The sequence below is a fragment of the Culex pipiens genome, chromosome 1, assembly GCF_016801865.2.
Source record: "Culex pipiens pallens isolate TS chromosome 1, TS_CPP_V2, whole genome shotgun sequence".
NCBI lineage: Eukaryota > Metazoa > Arthropoda > Insecta > Diptera > Culicidae > Culex > Culex pipiens.
The window spans coordinates 118,750,812-118,769,232 of NC_068937.1; the positions used below are offsets into that span (position 1 = coordinate 118,750,812).

An 18,421-nucleotide genomic window follows, 5' to 3' on the forward strand; every position below is an offset into this window, starting at 1 on the left:
TGAAAAACACCTCTTTTTCCGCATGTTCAAAAATGAAAGGGGTCGTACCGCCCCTCCGTCACGAGATATCAAAAAAGGGACCTCGGATTTATGATCAGGGACAAAAGTTACCCCTTAGGACAAAGTTTCACGCAAATCGAAGAGGGGTCGGGGCAACTTTTCCCGATTTCGTGTGAGTTGGTAGAGAATTACCCATTTATACGAATTAATAAAATTTTAAGAGAAGAAACAATTGTATTTGAAAATTTCCAGTATCTCGACACAATCTTATGGCTATGAAACACAATTAAATATGATACAATTGTATTACTTTTAAAAAGAGGGAAGGGAAGACTACATCACAAAGTCATATTCGGTTGAAATTATATTTTGAAAAAAAAAAATACAAAGGTTGTGAGATTATTCTGAATTGTATTCAAGTTTAAATTCGCATCAAAAAACAATTATTGTTTCTTTGAACGGCCACCCACGCAGAGTAGCAGATCCACCCGAAAACTTCTCCGGTTCAACAGCAGCCATGTCGTCACCACAAAATCGCCACAAGTCTTCCTGTTCCGTGCGCTGTCCCAGGAGCGGCTGTTTTTCCCCGGCACAGCCGAGTACGTTCGTCACCGTTGCCACCGGTCGTCGTTGCTGCCGGAGAAAATTCTGCCCCAACCCTGCCAGTTGGTTGGTGACAAAATTGCGCGCGCTTACCATGCTTCTTGGTTCCTGCCATGCTGCTCTTATAAAAAGCCTTGCCCGGATTCGCCAGTTGGCCAGTAACGGTTGGCGCGTCGAACCAACACCAGGCACCAAGCAAGCGGCTCTCTGGCTAGATTCAAACTAGAGATAGTGTGCTGTTTAAGTAAAAGTGCAGTTCTAACTTGATTAAGTTTGTTCTGTTTTTGGTGGTCCGGCAGTGACAGTGGACAAACAGCAGATATTTATTTGTGTGGTTTTAACTTCATTTGGCGAGGAAACAGGAACGAAAGCTTTTAGTTTTTGTTCCCCTGTAACTGGATTACGATATCGCGAGTTGATTAAACGCAGCCTACCCCAGACACATAGTGAAAACCAGTGAGAAAATCCAGAAAGTAAACAAAGCCAAATTAAATCAAATTGGAATTTTTGGCCGAGTTAAGGATTCAGGAAGTGAAAAAAAGAATAAAAATGACTAGTGATGGGATGACTGTCAGAGTGAAAACTATCCTCGTGATCGCGATGGTACTGTGCTGTTTTGATTTTGTTAAAGGTAATCAATAAAAATGATGTTAAAGTTCCCATTGAATCACTGAATAAATCAACTGACTCTAAAAAATGGCATTATTGCAATCATTATTTTTTATTAGGCTGAAACTAAGTTGGGGATTTTCCTATTGCCAAAGAGAGCAATTCTTATTGGTTTGTCTTTACAAGTCTCCATACCATTAAAAATATAAACATGGTACCGTCATCAGGGGTGACATTGGGTCTGGGGGGTGAGATTGGGTCATACAAATTTCTGCATTTTTGTATGACCCAATCTCACCCCCCAGACCCAATGTCACCCCTGATGACGGTATGTAAATAACAAAAAATCTGTAGGAGAAGGGATTTTTTGATCAATTAAAAAAAATATAATAAATCAAATTTCCTTATATCCACCGTTGCATACAGTTCAGGTATTTTTTTTTTCTTAAAAAAAAAACACAACAAAATAAAAGTAAGAAGTATTCAAAAATATCCAAAAAATAAAATAAAATGGTTTGCTGAACCTTTTCAAAAAAGATCACCCTAATTGCTCATTACTTGAAATTTATATTTTATTTATTATTTGTTGGTGCTATTTATATAATTATTGCCAAAATGTTCGTAGTGAAATGATATAAACAAAATTCAGCAGTTTATTATAGCATCTTCTTTTTCTAACAATTAAAATAACAATATTTTTTCTAGCAATTCCGGACACCCCTTCATTTTTTTTCAATTAAACGTTTTTTCCAGTTTGTATGCTTTTTAGCGTTAATATGTTAAGGCTATTGAAAAGTGAAAACTTTAAATTTTAGGCACGCAAATTGGAGAATGAAAGAAAAAGTAAATAGTTTTACAACGGAATTGAGCCATTCTCTGCCAACTCACACGGAATCAGAAAAAGTTGCCTCAACCTTCTTCGATTTCCGTAAAACTAAGGAGTGATTTTGGTTCCTGATCACGAATCGAAGGTCCTTTTTTCGATTTCTCGTGACGGAGGGGCCCTACGACCCCTTTCGTTTGCTTGGTTTTTTTTTAGCGATTTGTAGCTCGAAACAGTGAAGAGATAGAAATTTTATCTCAAAGGGACTTTTGTGTAGAATTGGACGCCCAATGGCATACTCCAAATTTCTATAAAACAAAAAAAAATAAAAAAAAATAGTTTTGAAATCACTTCCATTTCCCGATAATCATCTGTCAAAAATTGTGAGACAGGACAACACAGGTAGCACTTTTAATGTAATTTTTAGCTAACCATCACGATTTCACACGACCACACGATTTCAAGCTAAAAATAACCGAAAAATTTAACTTTATAAAAAATCAGAATAAGAAAAGAGGTCGTAATGGAAAATGGACATCGGATTCGTAATCAGGGACCAATATTACCCCTTAGACCAAAGTTTCATGGAAATCGAAGGGGGGTCAGTACAACTTTTCTCGATTTTGTGTTAGTTGGCAGATAATGATCCAAATAAAATTTGTAGTATGCTTCAAAATGATTTCTCGAAGTAAAGGGAAAGTTTGGATGCAGCGGATTATTTGATTAAAAAAGGCTTCAATCAATATTTAAGAAAATTTACCATTTTTTTAACGTCTTGTTGCAACACTGTTTCAAGAGATATTCAAGTATTTTTTGGAACTAGTTCTCAATGATATAAATGAAACTATATCTGGTTCAATCATCCCACCTATCATTGAAAAGGTTATTAAAATACTTTTCCAACGAGTCAAAAAGTTTTAAAATCTGGAAACACTGTCTAAAGTTATGACCACTTAAGTGATAATTTAGTACTTTTGTAAAGCCGGATCTTTGGGTTTTAGTAAGTTTCGAACCAGAATCCTTGTTTGTTTGTCAGATAGACGCTGTCGTGCTATCTTGTCGCACCCGCCATTTCGATGTTCCGAGAAAAACGCGTGTTAATGTTTGACCTTGAATAAACAAAAACGAAAGCACGCAATGTAAACAATAACAAACACGTTTTGTTTGGCTGACCATTCTGTGCATTGTTCCGAAGTTTGGTTGCAGTTGGTTGCTGGAGTCCCGAGTTATAATTACAAATGTTTGCGCTAGTCTAACTTGTACATGCGTCAAACGGGTTCTGACCTGAAAACCCGTTTGGCTAGTTGTCGCAAAAAAATAATCAAATTATTCGCCTTGGCGTTCTCGATTGCAAGATTCCTACTCGATACTAGGTGTTCGAAGGCTTGATTGTTGAGGCAATTGCAAACCTCTTTTTACACCTTAGCATCCATCCACCTCGGGATTCGAACTGCCGACCTTTAGATTGTTAGTCCAACTGCCTACCAGTGACTCCACCGAGACAGGACCCAGGGAGACGACTCCTACACCTGGACTGAGCTAACGACCTAACCTTTAGGTTAGTCCGGAGCCAACATTTACTTCCCGTCCGACTGAAGGCGTGATCAGACAAATCTCGTCTCGAAAAATGCCACCGGGTCCGTCTTGGATCGAACCCAGGCCGACTGGGTGAGAGGCAATCACGCTCACCCCTACACCACGGTTCCCGGCCAGTTGTCGCACTTACATCAATTTTCAGGGAGTGACAAGATAGCACGACAAGATTGAAACCACTTTTATATCTAGAGTGACAACAATGCACGGAGTTTTTTCGGTTTCTATTGAATATCTCAGGATTGAAAACGAAATTTGGGGATCTGTGAAGGTGAGGCATTATTAGCTGCACAAAATGGCGTTCTCAACTCAAATTGGCCCAAAATGCACGGGCGACAAGTTAGCACGACGGCAACAAGTTTTCAATTGTGTCCGAATCTTTTGGGTAAATCATTGTTGGTAAAGAGTGAAAAAGTCGTGAAACACATTCTGAATCACTAGGTGCATCGGGTTATTTTTTAATTTGATCATTTATAGAAGTTTTAGCATGGAACAGTTCACTTTCGAACTCGCCGTGGTCGATTCGTGCATACGGTAGCTAATCAAATTGTACAATATGAAAAAATGCAAGGTTGAAAGCTTCTCAGAATAGCAGGATCAATGTTGAGTAATGGCATCTCGTGTGATTTAGTTTATATTTTTATCTTCAGTTCTTTTGAGAAAACTCGGTTAAGCTTGTGTTCGATTCTGGGCAAATATTTAACAAGATAGATTCAGTTCATGAAATAGGTAAAGTCGGCTTTCTATTTTTTTTTGTGTCAGCAAACCCCTAAACTGATGAAAATTACATGATAGAGTGATGGAAAATCTCAATTTGGTTGGTTAAGGATTTGGTTTATCGTCCAGTTGTTTTTTTAAGGGGTTACATACATGTATATCGGCAAAAAAGTCAGAGGTTAGTATGAGCACACACATGAACTTTTTTAAAAATTCTTTTTTCAGGGCATTAAAATATAAATTTTCACCTACTAACAAAACAAATTTGAAGATATTTAGTTGCATTATTGCCGAGATACAGCAATTTCAAGTTGGCAGTTTCCGAGCCACGTAGCCCAGTGGTAGCGCTTCCGCCTCGTAAGCGGTAGATCGGAGTTCAAATCCCGGCTCGGACCAACACAACTGGTGATCTTTTCCCTTCTGGAATCGATTGCTTAGTAAAGGGAAGGTAGTGTATCGTCACAAACTGGACCTTATCACGACACCTTAGGGAGGCGACCTATGGAATGTTAACATTAACCTTAACATGTTAACATTAAGTTGAGAATGAAACTGCCACTGAATCCGCTTTGTAAATGCCGGCCCCGATACTCTTCAAGGGTGTTCCCCTCAGGAACTGGGAAAGATTTACTTTTTACTTTACTTAGTTTCAAAAACGGGTGCCACGATATCTCAGCACTGTCTTGACCAAATCGGCTCAAAATTCTAGTGAAGACTCGTTAAACCGATTCCGTGTGCATGACGAAGCCCGATTTTCAAAAAGTTTATTTTAAAAAAAGATAAAAATATTTTTGTGTTTGTCATATAAAAAACCGTTAGTTTTTGATTTTTGTATTTTTTAAAACAGCAGATTTTAAAAATTGGACTTCGTCATGCACACTGGATACATCTTTAAAGTCTTCACCTCAAATTTCAGCCAATTTGGTCCATTCCATCTAGAGATATCGTAGCACCCGTAAATCAACTCGGGGTTTAGAGAAAAAAACGCCAACAAAGTTTGACAGCCCGCTTTGTGCATGGCAAAATTTTGACGAGTTAAAAATCGTCTCTTACTCAGTTTAATCATGAAATATCTTCATGAAACTTTCAGGAGTGATACATAATCATCTTATGAGTGGATTTAACAAATTTTCTGTAATATTTTGTGATTTTCTACATGTATGTAACCCCTTAATTCAGTTGAAACGATTGCTAGAAGTTTAATTGAACGGCAAAGTGCTGATGAGTCGATAACGATTTTGATATTGTTTATACACATTTTATGACAGGACCTTTCGCATTGAGAAATTTATCATTAGCAAGTTCAAGCATTCACATGCTAATTTTAAAGTCTTCAGCTTTTTGAAAAAACGAAAAGCTAGTTGATAAGAGTGCTCGGGAAACTATCATCTGTTGCATGTTGCACAACACCGGGCTGCGGTTATTTCCAAACATGGCGCCTCGCTGGAAAAGCCCTTTCCTTGTTTCTGTGTGTAAAGGGGACTAAAATTGTAAGTGGAACAAATGGGAAAATAATGTACCCCGCTACGTATGTAAATATCGCGGGGGCTGCGGTGTGCTTCTTTGACCTGTTGTTATCTATAGTTTGTGTACTCTAATCACCGACTGGCAGTGCAAACAGATCATCCACGTTGACTGGTGGCAAATGAGTTAATTCTTTTGATGAACTGATAAGTTAAGAGTCTCTGCTGGTTCAATCACCTGTGGGTGTTTGTTAGCGATAGTTTGAGTTATGGTTTGTTAATGTGTCGGAACCCGTGGTATAGGGGTAAGCGTGAATGCCTCTCACCCAGTCGGCCTGGGTTCGATCCCAGAAGGTCCCGGTGGCATTTTTCGAGACGAGATTTGTCTGATCACGCCTTCCGTCGGACGGGGAAGTAAATCTTGGCCCCGGTCTAACCTAGAGTTTAGGTCGTTAGCTCAGTCCAGGTGTAGGAGTCGTCTCTCTGGGTCCTATCTCGGTGGAGTCGCTGTTAGGCAGTTGGACCCACAATCCAAAGGTCGTCAGTTCAAATCCCAGGGTGGATGGAAGCTAAGGTGTAAAAAGAGGTTTGCAATTGCCTCAACAATCAAGCCTTCGGACACCTAGTTTCGAGTAGGAATCCAGCAATCGAGAACGCCAAGGCATTGCTGTAGAGCGAATAATTTGATTTTTTTTTTTGATAATGTGTCAACAATATTTTAAAATACAGTATATAACTGTTATGACATCTTCCTCAAGACTCTTTTATTTCATTCTAACATTCTAAAATACATAACATTTATGAATGAATGCTAATTGAATGTGTTGCTGACAATAAGTAGAGATTTACTCCCCCAAAAATAGAAAGAGTTGTACTCCATTCGCAGAAAAACCTCCGCACGGTGATTTTTCATTCACAAAAGCTCACCCCTTCTCCGTCCAAAAATAAACCGCCCCACTTTGAGCATTCTGATGTCATCGTTTTTCAAATTGATTAGATTACTCCAATCAAAGAATGTAAAATTCTACTTTCTCCCAGCGTGGCGTTTCTCAGGAACCACGCCGAAGAGACCTGTGCAAACTTCCGTTGGCCACCGACAGAAATGGTACGGGTGTATCGGGTAACCTGTCTTACCCTTAGGGGAAGGTGACGTCAGCCGCGTGTCAAAAAAGCTCGACCAAAAAGAAGTTTGCATTTTGCGACAAACGCACTCTGCAAATGTTTTGGTTCTCTCCCGGGCCATCGCATCCACGCGGTTTTTTTCCGACTTTGGGATTGAAAGCATTTCGTCGGAATGAAAAAAAAGGAATAAAAAGCCTAGGAAAAGCAACGACAAGATACAAAACAGAAACAAACAAAATGGGGAAAAGGGATGGTGGTGGGAAGAAGTGTCTGCAGGCTACGATTCTTCATAAGTCTAAAAGCCACTTTTGTTAAACCACTGTTGTCCTTTGGTGGTTCAACCTTTGCACGTATGATCAGGAACAACATGATAGAATTATGGTTATTTATGGCTTTAATAAATATTCACTCACACAAATTTTAATCAATGATTGAACATTTATATTTTAAATATCAATAAAAAAATTAATTAAATAGATTTGGAAACCCTTAAGGGTGCACAGCAACGAAGGAAGTTGTTTTCTTCTTATTCCAAAATTGTCAAACTTACGGACCCAATCCTGCAACAACGGGATTGTAAAATTAGTCAAACTTTGTTGTAAATTACTTTGTGGACAGTACTTTAGGGGATGAATAAAAAAATATTTCGATTGTACCCGTAATTTTGAAGATACTAAAATGTCTGTTACAAAAATCTGGGTGCAAAAGTTCTGGTTGATGTGTACCGTTAATTATATATTTTTCCACTTTTTTAGATAAAACGGAAAGATCGGTAAAGTTTACCATTATCATCAATATAAAAATGTTGTAAATGTATGTTTAATAAAAATAGTACTGTCTACTGGGGCAAACTGGGACTACAGTCTGCATTTTTTTTTTTTGTTGCCCAATGGGCATTGGGTTAAGTTCACTGCGACCACCTGAGAAGGCTATCTTTTGTGATGTACCCTGGTTACTGTCCATACTACAAATTACTCGTATCCATTGGATCGGAAGACGAGGGGTTATTTTGCAGACATGGTTTATCCCAATTCGGCGCAATACAGTCGATGAACTGTATGACCTTCTTGGGATGGGTGTGGTGCCATACATCGTACGGCGTAAGAAGGTGCGATCCAAAGAACCGCAGCCTTCGAGACACAAGTGCTCCGCAGAAGCAGAGTAAATGTGCCGAGCTTTCCAGCTCAGTTAAACAAAAACGACAGAGGTTGTTAGGCCACCTGCCGATTTTGTGCAGGTAATATCTGGCAGGACAATGTCCTGTTAGAAGCCCTGCGAGTATTCGTAGTTCCCTACGGTTTAAGCCAAGAAGTTTCCTGGCAATTGAAGGACTTGGAGTGATAAAAGTTTTAGCTTGTCTCAATCCTCGCATCTCGCCCCAGATTGAAGCGATTTGCGATTGTCCCCAATTAGTTATTTCTTGCTTCACGGCACTTTTTGAGATTCCAAGGAACGGCTCGGGACCCACGAAGATGTTTGATGAGCCTTGTCTGGCAAGTTCATCAGCCATTTCGTTGCCTTCAATGCCGCAGTGCCCTGGGACCCAAAACAACATGACTCTGTTATGCCGAGAAGCAAGTTCCCTGAGGGAAGCGACGCACTCCCAAACAAGTTTGGATTCGCATTTAGAGGATTTTAATGCCAATAGTGCAGCTTGGCTATCCGAGAAAATACCGATTTTTGCGTGTCTATAATTTCTCATAATACACGTCCTCGCACAGATGTGTATGGCATACACTTCTGCTTGAAAAACGGTAGGCCACTTTCCCATAGATATGGTTTCCCTGGTTCGAGGACCGAAGACTCCAGCTCCAGTAGAAGTGCCCATTTTTGAACCATCCGTAAAGAAACGAATAGTTCCTTCTGGAAGTGTAGGTCCTCCATTACTCCACATTTGGCGATTTGTTTCAATCACCTCATATGGAATGTCCATGTTGGGCCTCACCTCCATGCAGTCCGAGACTGAAGTTGCAAGGGGGGAAATGTCAAAAGCCTTCACGATCCGCGAGTGACCCGTTCCATCTCCTTCCACCCAGTTGTTACACCGTTGTAGTCGTAGAGCGCCAAGCGCTGCCTCCTGCTTCACATGTAAATGTAAAGGCAGAATGCATAGCATGGCTTCCATGGCCGCGGTGGGGGTTGTTTTCATTGCACTCGTTACAGAGAGACATGCCAGTCGTTGGAGCTTGGTCAGCTTCGACTGACATGTCTTCTGTTCAGTCTTCGGCCACCAAACGGTCGACGCATAGGTTACCCTAGGTCGAGCGATGGTGGTGTAAGACCAGAATGCAAGTTTCGGTTTAAGTCCCCAGGTTTTGCCGAGCATTTTGTTGCACGCCCAGATAGCAGCAGTTGCCTTCTTTACCGCATAGTCCAGATGTGCATTCCAGTTCAGTTTTTTGTCAAGGATTACTCCTAAATATTTGACCTCAGAACTGAAGGTCAGTTGGGTTCCTTTCAAGGTAGGCGGCCTAAGGTCGTGTTTCCTCCTGTTAGTAAACGGGATTATCACGGTTTTGTTGGGGTTTATTGTCAGCCCTTCCTGCTCACACCACGACATGGTGCAGTTTAGAGCTGACTGTAGACGGTCCGATAACGTTCCGTCGTACTTCCCCCGGATGATTAAGACTACGTCGTCAGCATATCCAATGACTTCGTAGCCGAGTAGTGTAAGTTTTCTTAGAAGACTATCTACCACCAGCAGCCAAAGCAAAGGAGAGAGTACTCCCCCTTGCGGACAGCCTTTGGCTGCTGTTATTGTGATAGATGTGTCTCCTAGCGATGCTGAAATCTCTCTGCTCGTAAGCATAGCATGAATCCAGCTCGCAGTTGTTCCATCGACGTTCCTCGACCGGAGCGCTTCATTGATGGCTGTGTACGAAGTGTTATCGAAAGCGCCCTGAATATCAAGAAAAGCACAAAGTGCAGATTCTTTATATTTCAGTGCGTTCTCGATACGTGACACTAACGCGTGTAGGGCAGTTTCGGTCGATTTGCCCGCTTGGTATGCATATTGGTGTTTATGCAAAGGGAAGTCCTTCAAGAACTCCGCCCGGATGTGGTTATCCGTGAGCTCCATAAGCTTGAGCAGCGTCACTGTCAGACTTATGGGTCTGAAGGCTTTTGGCATCGTGGGGTCACTTCTGCCGGCCTTAGGTATGAAGATCACCTTAACTTTGCGCCAGCTTCGAGGGATGTAGCCCAGGGTGAAGCTGGCTCGAAGTAAGTTGATCAACTCAGCCATTATGGTGTCGGCTGCTTTTTGGAGAAAGATTGGAAGGATGCCATCGGGTCCTGCAGCCTTCAGTGGTTCAAATGTGCCGAGGGCCCATCTGATTGAAGACTGGTTGAACATTCGACGGGCTAGGTGGACTGACTCTCTTGATGGTCGACACCATACGCCATCTGCAGTCCGGGTACTAGCTGCATCCTCCTCTCTTTCAGTTGATTCTGGAAAGTGCGTACTCATGAGTACTTGCAGTGTTTCCTTGTTTGTGACAGTGAGAGTGCTGCATAGGCATAGCAATTTTTAGAGCACTTTACATTGTTCGCATAAATGTCCCTTAATGCATTTTCATGAATTTTGAGTTATTGATGCAGTTTGGTTGAAATTCGTGTGCTCTTTCACAAACTTGCCTTGCGTTTTTTCTCAGTTTGCTGTTTCTGCATATGGGGCATTTATACGAACATGGGCAGTGTAAAGCTTGACATGAGGAAATCTTTGCAATAACTTTGTTGATTTATACCTGTTTCAACCGAAAGAAATCTAAAATACAATAATATGTCTAAAACATATTTCCTAATTCACCCCAGATTACGGTAAATTAAAAATAACCTCAATTTTCGATTGCAATTTATTTATTTTTTGAAGAAAAATTTCGAACAATTTCATTTTGAATCAAGACAATGAATCAAGAAATTATAAAGTAGTCAATAAAATTACAACTGCAGTTCAGTTTAGATTATTCAAAGTCCCATTAAAAAATTTCACTTTTGATAATCTTCGGATAATCAAATCCTTTTGCCGTTTTTTGGACTTTGAGCTCAAATAAAACCCCAAAATTACTCTAAAGAAATTTGGTCATGTTTTTCAAAGATGGCGGCCAAAATGAAACAAGCAATCAACCAACCAATCATGAATTATTTATTCATGTAAATTAATTTAAAAAAAAATAGGAAAAATATGCAAAAAACAGCATGGTTTAACCCTCTACAACCCAACCCCGCCTCTAGACGGGCTTCGATTTAAAAAATCGCCAAAAATCCATTTTTCAACCAATTTTTGATCTTCAAAAAGCATTGGAAAGAAGAACTTTTAAAATTTTGGAAAAAATCAGGGTTGGAAGTTTGACTTGTTTTATGTGACTTTGTCAATGTTTTTAAAAATGTCATTTTTTTAGGGGTCAACTTTGGCTGTGTTTTTTACTAACATTTCCTATATTTTAAGTAAAAAGAAGTATGCAGTAATTTTTCTAGTGCCCCAGACTATGCCTCTACGCATTTATTTACAATTTAAATGATAATGGTTCCATTTTATAGCAGAAAATGTGAAAAACATGCAAAAAAATGAAAAAGTTACTGTAAAAGCATGAAAAAATTAGATAGGCAAAATGTAATGATAGGGGGTGGTAGAGTAGACCAAATACTACCAAAAACAAACATTAACTAAACAAGATAAATGCAAATTAAAATACTAAAAATGAAACAAGAAAAACATAAAACAAGAGAAGTAAAGTTTTTCGTAGAACAAAAGTTGCTCAAAATGACCTCCTAAACACGGGAAAAATAAAAATTAACGAAAAAAAAACTTGGGCAGTAGAGGGTTAACCTCTAATACACATTTATTTGATTGACATCTCAATTTCAAATTATGTGGTTTTTGAAGAAAAATCCTATTATTTTGCATTTTGTTTCAAATATTTAAGACAATAACTATTTATTTAAAAAAAAAACACAAAAAAATAATTGTTGCTACTCCCAAAGTCATATCAAACCTACCGATTCACCCATTTCCATCCAAACCATTTGCACTCCCAAAACAAAACAGTCATTCTTCCTTTGAATTGGGCAAGATGCTAAGAGTGGGTGGGTGTCTGTGGCTTTTCAGCACCATGCTATTGCACTTGCCACACTCACCAACATATACTCGAATACGCTGATGAAAATGCAAGTGCAACATAGTTCAGACAAATTCCGCTAAGTAGCTTCATAAAAGCACTGTGAGACACTCGTGCAAATTATATTGAGTGTTTTATGGGAATTTTTGTAAATCACATTTATTTTATAAACTTCTTACAAAAGGTACGAAAGAAAACGAGCTGTGGTGAATTCAAAATTGCCGTGGTGAACTTTCGATGGTTCAAATTTATCGTTAAATTGTTGATATCCGTTTTTTGCTTGTGGTAACGGCGCATAGCAAGTCATTTTTCATTAATGTTTGTTTTAAAAAGGTTATGCTTTCTGCTGGCAGTACACGAACAAGCTGATTTCAATTGAGCAACTGTATTTCTCCCCTCATAAATTCCCACAAGTAAACCGATATCAAACAGAACTTAATTTGGGAATTGCAACCGCTCCTTGGCCGCAGGCTTTTTCAATTTATTGCTTTCCACCGTTTCACTTTCTCAATTTCCAATTCCAGGAGGCTGCCTCAGCTACGGCCACTCCTGCTGGGGAGCCCACGGCAAACGGTCCGGTCCGCCGCTAGCGAGACGACCCCTTCCGAGAACCATTCCGGCCGGTCCGATCGGACCTCCGGACGGTTGGAGTGCGCTCGAACGGATGAAGCCACCGGAAGCTGGGTTAGTCTTTGCCAATGTTATGATTGAATCATCCTAGTGACCTGCTTTATTTGGTATTTCGATAGGTCTTTCGTTGCCGGAAGCAAGGCCTACTACCCACCGTTGGGACGGTTATTCCAGTTCCCACCGGCAGCTGTGCTAGACTTGCTGGGATCCAGCGAAAATGATATTGAGTGAGTTTCGTTAAGTGGCTGCGTGCCTTCAAGGTCGATCGCTGGATTCGGCTGCGTCATTTCGACTGCTTTGACTTTTTTTAACAGCAGTCCTTTAAACAATCAACACTATTTTTATTTCTTTTCCCATCTCAACCAGCTCCACCGAGCCCGAGGACACCGACTATGGTGGACCGCAGCCAAACCGCAACGTGATGTCCCTCGGAGACCGTTTCCAGCGGCTCCAGCGGGAACAGCGTCGCAAGGCGGCCCTTTACGAAACCGCAAGCTCCGGAACAGACACCAGCAGCAGTGGCAACAGCAGCAGCGGCAACGCGGACGATGCCAACGACATTGGCCAGGCTCTGGTGGATGAGGCCAAAAACTCCGAAGATATGACGGAAAAGGACGTAAACTTTGGACGACTTTTGAACGGCAACCACCGCCACCGGAAGTACGACCGGGCGTAAACTGGACAATTCTCGGCAAACTCTAGAAAGGTTGGAGCAGTTGGTCATATCCTGGACTGATTGAAGAGCTGACTTGAAACTAAACTTTCAACAAGTTTGGTTTTGAATCGTGGAAGCTACCTTACTTTAGTCCAAAATGTGATCACTTACCCTACCAACTGCAACGGTTAAAATGCATCATTGGGATTAAATTGGAACAAGTTTGAAGATTTTTTTTGTTACGTCTCGTACATTATGCTAAGAAAGATAAACTCTCGAGTCGCGGTTAGAATCACACGTGCCCGACATAACGCATTGCAAACTATTTAATGGGCAATTTGGATTACCACAGCAGCGCGAACTCTGCCCGTCTGCTTGGCTGGGAGTTGGGCAGAATTCGCACAAATCGCGTGATGACACGAGGACGACTCAGGATCGAAATGACTCTCTCTTCAAAATGTTCAAATTCTTAAGCAGTATTAAAAGCTGAAATTTGTTGGAGACATAATCGATTTACCACAAAAAAAAATAACACTTTGGGGGCTAGTTACTATATCGATAAGTTATTTCTACAGTGTATATTATTATTAGTGGCCATAATCACCACGTGAAGAATCATGAAAATTTAAAAATAAACAGTCAATCGAAGGCATCATGCATGTTTGTAAATAAATCAAGCTAGTTGTTAAGGAATCGTTGAGTTCTTTATTTGCTGAAACTTTCCAAAAGTCCGAAAGTGCATCCAAATTAGACGGATTTTTGCCTTCCTCACCTTACTGAGGAAAAGCTATAAAATCACTCGAAAACTGAACTTCTCAATTAGACCTCCTAGACCCACCTTCATGTATACCTATCGACTCAGAATCAAATTCTGAGCAAATGTCTGTGTGTGTGGTGGGATGTTGATCAAAAAAATGTCACTCGATTATCTCAACATTGGCTTAACCGAATTTGTCCGTTTTGGCGTCATTCGATCCGTCTTGGGGTTCCATAAGTCGCTATTAAAAATTATGCAGTTTAGTTAAGTACTTCAAAAGTTATGCTAAAAACGATTTCAACAAAAGTCCGGAAGTTTGTAAAAAGGGTGGTTTTTGTAAGAAAACCCGGCATGTTATACATTCTTAGAAAGGTATTTAAAAGACCTTTCCAACGCGTCCAAGACATTGAAGAAGACAACCCTATCAAAAGTTATTAGCACTTAAGTGTTATTTATGCACTTTTTGGAGGCCGGAACTCAGATATTTTGATGAAAACGATGTCCGGATCTATCATGCGATCTGTCGTTGGATAGATCCGGATCGTTCCAACGCGTTCCAAACATTAAAGGTCCTCCTTTTAAATGTGAGGAAGGCACCAACCACCTAAGGGTGGATTAAGTAACGTTTTTTACCAAGAGTTCGTTAATACAAATTTAAAAGGAGCGGTCGTGGCTGAATGGTTACGATGTTCGCTTTATAAGCGAATGGTTCTGGGTTCGATACCCATCTGCTCCCAACGAGAAAGTTCTGGACTCATTGAATTTGGAATAAATGAAAAAACTTCAGATCACGGCGGGGTTCGATGATCCCCTGTTCTTAGGATTGGCAAGCAAAATGCTTTCCACTTTACCGTGGAGCATTAGTAGCTTTAGTAGGACTTAGACTGATATAGTTGAATCCAAGAAACGGACGAGAATAAAGTTGAATGCAAGTTGAATATCAGAACATACAAGAATGCATTGCATTGCATGCATGCAGGCGCATTTGAAATGAACCTACATTACCTCGCTATAAATAGCTTGGGCGACTGATAGAATTCATCCAATAAGAGATGAGAAGAATTGAAAGCATTCCCATTAGAAATGAGAACACACGAAGAATTCGAACAACAATGCCAACGGTCGTTACCACTCGCCTAGGGTGGCTCCTCAGACCATTCACCTTCCCAAAAACCGTCCAACTCCAAGCGAAACTTACTTGAGGGTACCGTGGAGATTTTCCCTTAATACTCTTAAAAAAGTGGAGCATCAACACTTCCCGTCTTCCAATTCCCTTTCCTTGTCTCTGGTGCGCGGTGGAGATGGGAGCGGCCGGCAATGGACGGCTGCCATGGTGGTGAGAATCTGGTTCAGGTGGAATTGGTTCTATTCCCAATTATCGATTCCTAGGCAACTTGGGCTTAGACAATCATCACATCACATGGCGAAAATCCAGTCTGCAATCCGCTAAAATCACCGTCTCCTAGCTAAGCGAAGCGAAGCGAAGAGTTCGTTAATACAAATTTAATTAAGGTTCATTAAGTTTAGTCTATGCAATTATAGAGGACTCTCTCGTTGTCGATATTGAAAGGACCGTCGAGAGCGGGAGGTATAAAATTATAGAACGAAAAATCAAAGCATGCTTCTTGAAGGAACTAACACATTTATTGACAGCTGGAGCAATATTGATATCGAGAAGATCGACAGCCAGAATATCGACTATAGTTGCAAAATGACGATTTTTCAACACTAGACCTAGACCGTCGTATAGAATACGACGAGTGCTGAAAAAATCGAGTTTTGCCACTAGTAACAAACAACACTTCCGAATAGGATTTTTCTTGATTTTTTTGGTTCCCCGATTTAGCTTGGCATCAGTGTGTTTGGTCAACTCAAAAACAAATTTTACTTTTCGATACAAGTGCAGGCAAAATGTACTTCACTCCTTTTCGACCAACAAGGATGGTTCTAGATTTGTCCTCAGGTCATTCACAAATGCTGTAAATCCTCATACGAGTTCCAAACTTTCAAATTTTTCCTTGTATTCTACGATGAGTTTGAGTCAAATTCCAAAACTTTTTAGAAGTATATTTTTTTACCCACACGCTGACGAGATACAGATTAAGGATTTTATAAATTATTTGCTCAGGCTTCTTTTTATAGGAAAATAATTGTGTTACCTGCACAAACAACATCTTAATAAATGAAGCAACAATTGATTAGAAAAGATATTGTTTATTTTTTTATCATACACATAAATTTGTTCACTTTTAAACGACGAGGAAAGTAAACTACACATTTAACCATCAAACTACACTCATACAATACACAGTAGAAAATAGGCTAGCTGCCCTACACTTATTCGAGAATAATTTGCGTTCGGGACGAATTGTTAATTGCAACCTTATTTTGGCACTCCAAATTCTTCACCAGAGATCATCAACCAATCTTACAGCTCAGAATGCTGAAAGATGCGCTTTTCCACGTTCTCCTGAATCTTCTCCACCTTTCGCGTCTGCTTCTTGATGTTCTCCTCCATCATCCGGTGCGTATCGGCCTTGTCCCCATGCTTGGCACCTTTGTACTTTTCCATGCTCAACGCGTGCTCCGCGTGCATGTGCCTCAGCTTCAGCAACCGACTCTCGTAGTGCAGCAGCTCAACCTTCAGCGATGCCAACTCGTCGGCCGTGAAGTTCGACGCCAATGCCACCCGCCACAGTCCTTGCACCTTCGGCTCGACAAAGTCCTGGCTGTCCGGTCCCTTTGCCGCGATTCGCTCCAACCGGTCAAAGTTGTCCCGAATGTTACGATGTTTTTCCCTTAGTTGGTTCGACTGATGCTGGAACGAGTCCTGTTTGCGCTGCTGAGCCATGATGTCCGTACCGTCCTCCTCGTCGGCGCCACCAATTTCGTTGAACCGATCGTGCTCATCTTCGTTGACCGCATTCTCGTGCACTCCGGTAGCCTTTCCGTCGTTGTCACCCAGCTGCTCCAACAGATTGTAGTACACGTCAATCTTCTCCTGATGGTGCTCAAACTCCTCTTTCAGAGCCTCAAGCTCTTCCTTAGTAAAACCCGAAGTTTCCGCCTTCTCCCACAGCTTGTTCAGCTTTTTGTCCTTGAATAGACTTTTGTTCTTGTAGCTGTCGACCTTGCCCGAGTACGCCTTGTAGTGTTTGTACTTTTCCGGATCCTGCGTGTCGTCAAAGTGCTCCAGCAGTCCGTACGTGCTCATGATTCCGATCAGCTTCTTGCGCAGTTCGGCCTCCTTCAGGCCCTCCTTGTCCTTGTGCTGCGAGTTGAGCTGCTTCCAGGCCAGTTCCTCCTTGTCGTGAATTTTTAGCTCGGTGTACAGCGATTTGAGCTTCGGTTCGGTGAGGCGCTGTAAAAAAAATAAGTGAACGTTAAATCATTACATATATTTCAATAATGAAAAAATACTATATTTAAAAATCATCTGGACAAGGGATTTTCTGATCGATTTGGTGTCTTCGGCTAAGTCACGGGATTGAAACTCGTCTGAAAAACCTGTATCATTTTCTCATTCCAAACAGTGGCGCCACGTGGTGGTAGCTGCCCTGTTTATTACACTGTGAAATTATCCATGGTCAATCCAAGGAACCAGAAGGTGATAACAAAAATGTCCGTCCAAAAGGGGTGCTGCAAAAAAACTTATTATTTTTAACATGGTCGATGTTTGCGGACGTGCACGCAGAACACAGAACAGTGAGAACTAGCGAAAATGCCTCACTTTCTTCTGATACAAGTCGCCATATTGAAATTGCTTGAAGATTCATACCCGTGGCTAAGTTGTTGGTTTTGATTATGACTTTTCGGAAAAACAGGTAGGTACACGGGAAAAAATCCGATTTTGAAATTTAACTTTTTATCAAGTTAAATTCCCAAGATGCGTATTTATTAATTTCCAAGTTTCATATACACTCAACCCCCGGTGGTTGGTCACTTTTTCGTTTGACGCTTTTTTAGTTTGTACCCCGTTGGTTGGTCAAAGTCAAACTAAAAAGTGACGAACTGTCACTTTTTACACGGCGCTCACGCACACTATCAAAACAAACGTTTGGTAGTGTTTGTGAACTCCGTGTAAAAGGGGTGTCAAACTAAAACGTGACCCCGTACGTTTGACAACAGTTGGTGTCAAACCATCGGGGTTTGAGTGTATATGTTTTAGGGAATTAAGAAAGACACCTTCTGAGCCATACATAGTGAGTGATGGTGCAAAATCTGGTTTAGGAGATATGATTTCCTCGAAAAATCTTGTTTGTGGAAAACATTGAAAACCAGGACAAAAAAAAAGGTGCAGGTGGTTATGTTACACATGACCAGTATGACAAA

The 18,421-nt window shown here is 40.7% G+C and overlaps 3 protein-coding genes across 3 annotated transcripts in view; 1 reads left to right on the plus strand and 2 right to left on the minus strand.

Moving 5' to 3' along the window:
• Positions 1 to 741: 741 nt before the first annotated feature.
• Positions 742 to 13,894, plus strand: LOC120426234 (uncharacterized). Its single transcript, XM_039590970.2, has 4 exons — positions 742 to 1,234; positions 12,572 to 12,731; positions 12,797 to 12,904; positions 13,044 to 13,894. Exons 1-4 carry the CDS (start codon positions 1,153 to 1,155, stop codon positions 13,351 to 13,353), a joined length of 660 nt encoding a protein of 219 aa, XP_039446904.1. The 5' UTR covers positions 742 to 1,152; the 3' UTR covers positions 13,354 to 13,894.
• LOC128092579 (uncharacterized) lies at positions 7,809 to 9,294 on the minus strand. Its single transcript, XM_052706739.1, has 2 exons — positions 8,876 to 9,294; positions 7,809 to 8,845 (listed from the first exon to the last, which is right to left on the minus strand). The coding sequence occupies exons 1-2, from the start codon at positions 9,254 to 9,256 to the stop codon at positions 7,895 to 7,897; spliced, it is 1,332 nt and encodes a 443-aa protein (XP_052562699.1). The 5' UTR covers positions 9,257 to 9,294; the 3' UTR covers positions 7,809 to 7,894.
• Positions 13,895 to 16,283: 2,389 nt separating the features above from the next.
• LOC120426227 (alpha-2-macroglobulin receptor-associated protein) overlaps positions 16,284 to 18,421 on the minus strand; it is a 12,325-nt gene continuing 10,187 nt past the window's right edge. The window contains exon 2 of the mRNA XM_052706759.1: positions 16,284 to 17,450. Coding sequence (XP_052562719.1) covers positions 16,518 to 17,450 — 933 coding nt within the window. The 3' untranslated portion in view covers positions 16,284 to 16,517. The remainder of the gene's footprint in view (positions 17,451 to 18,421) is intronic.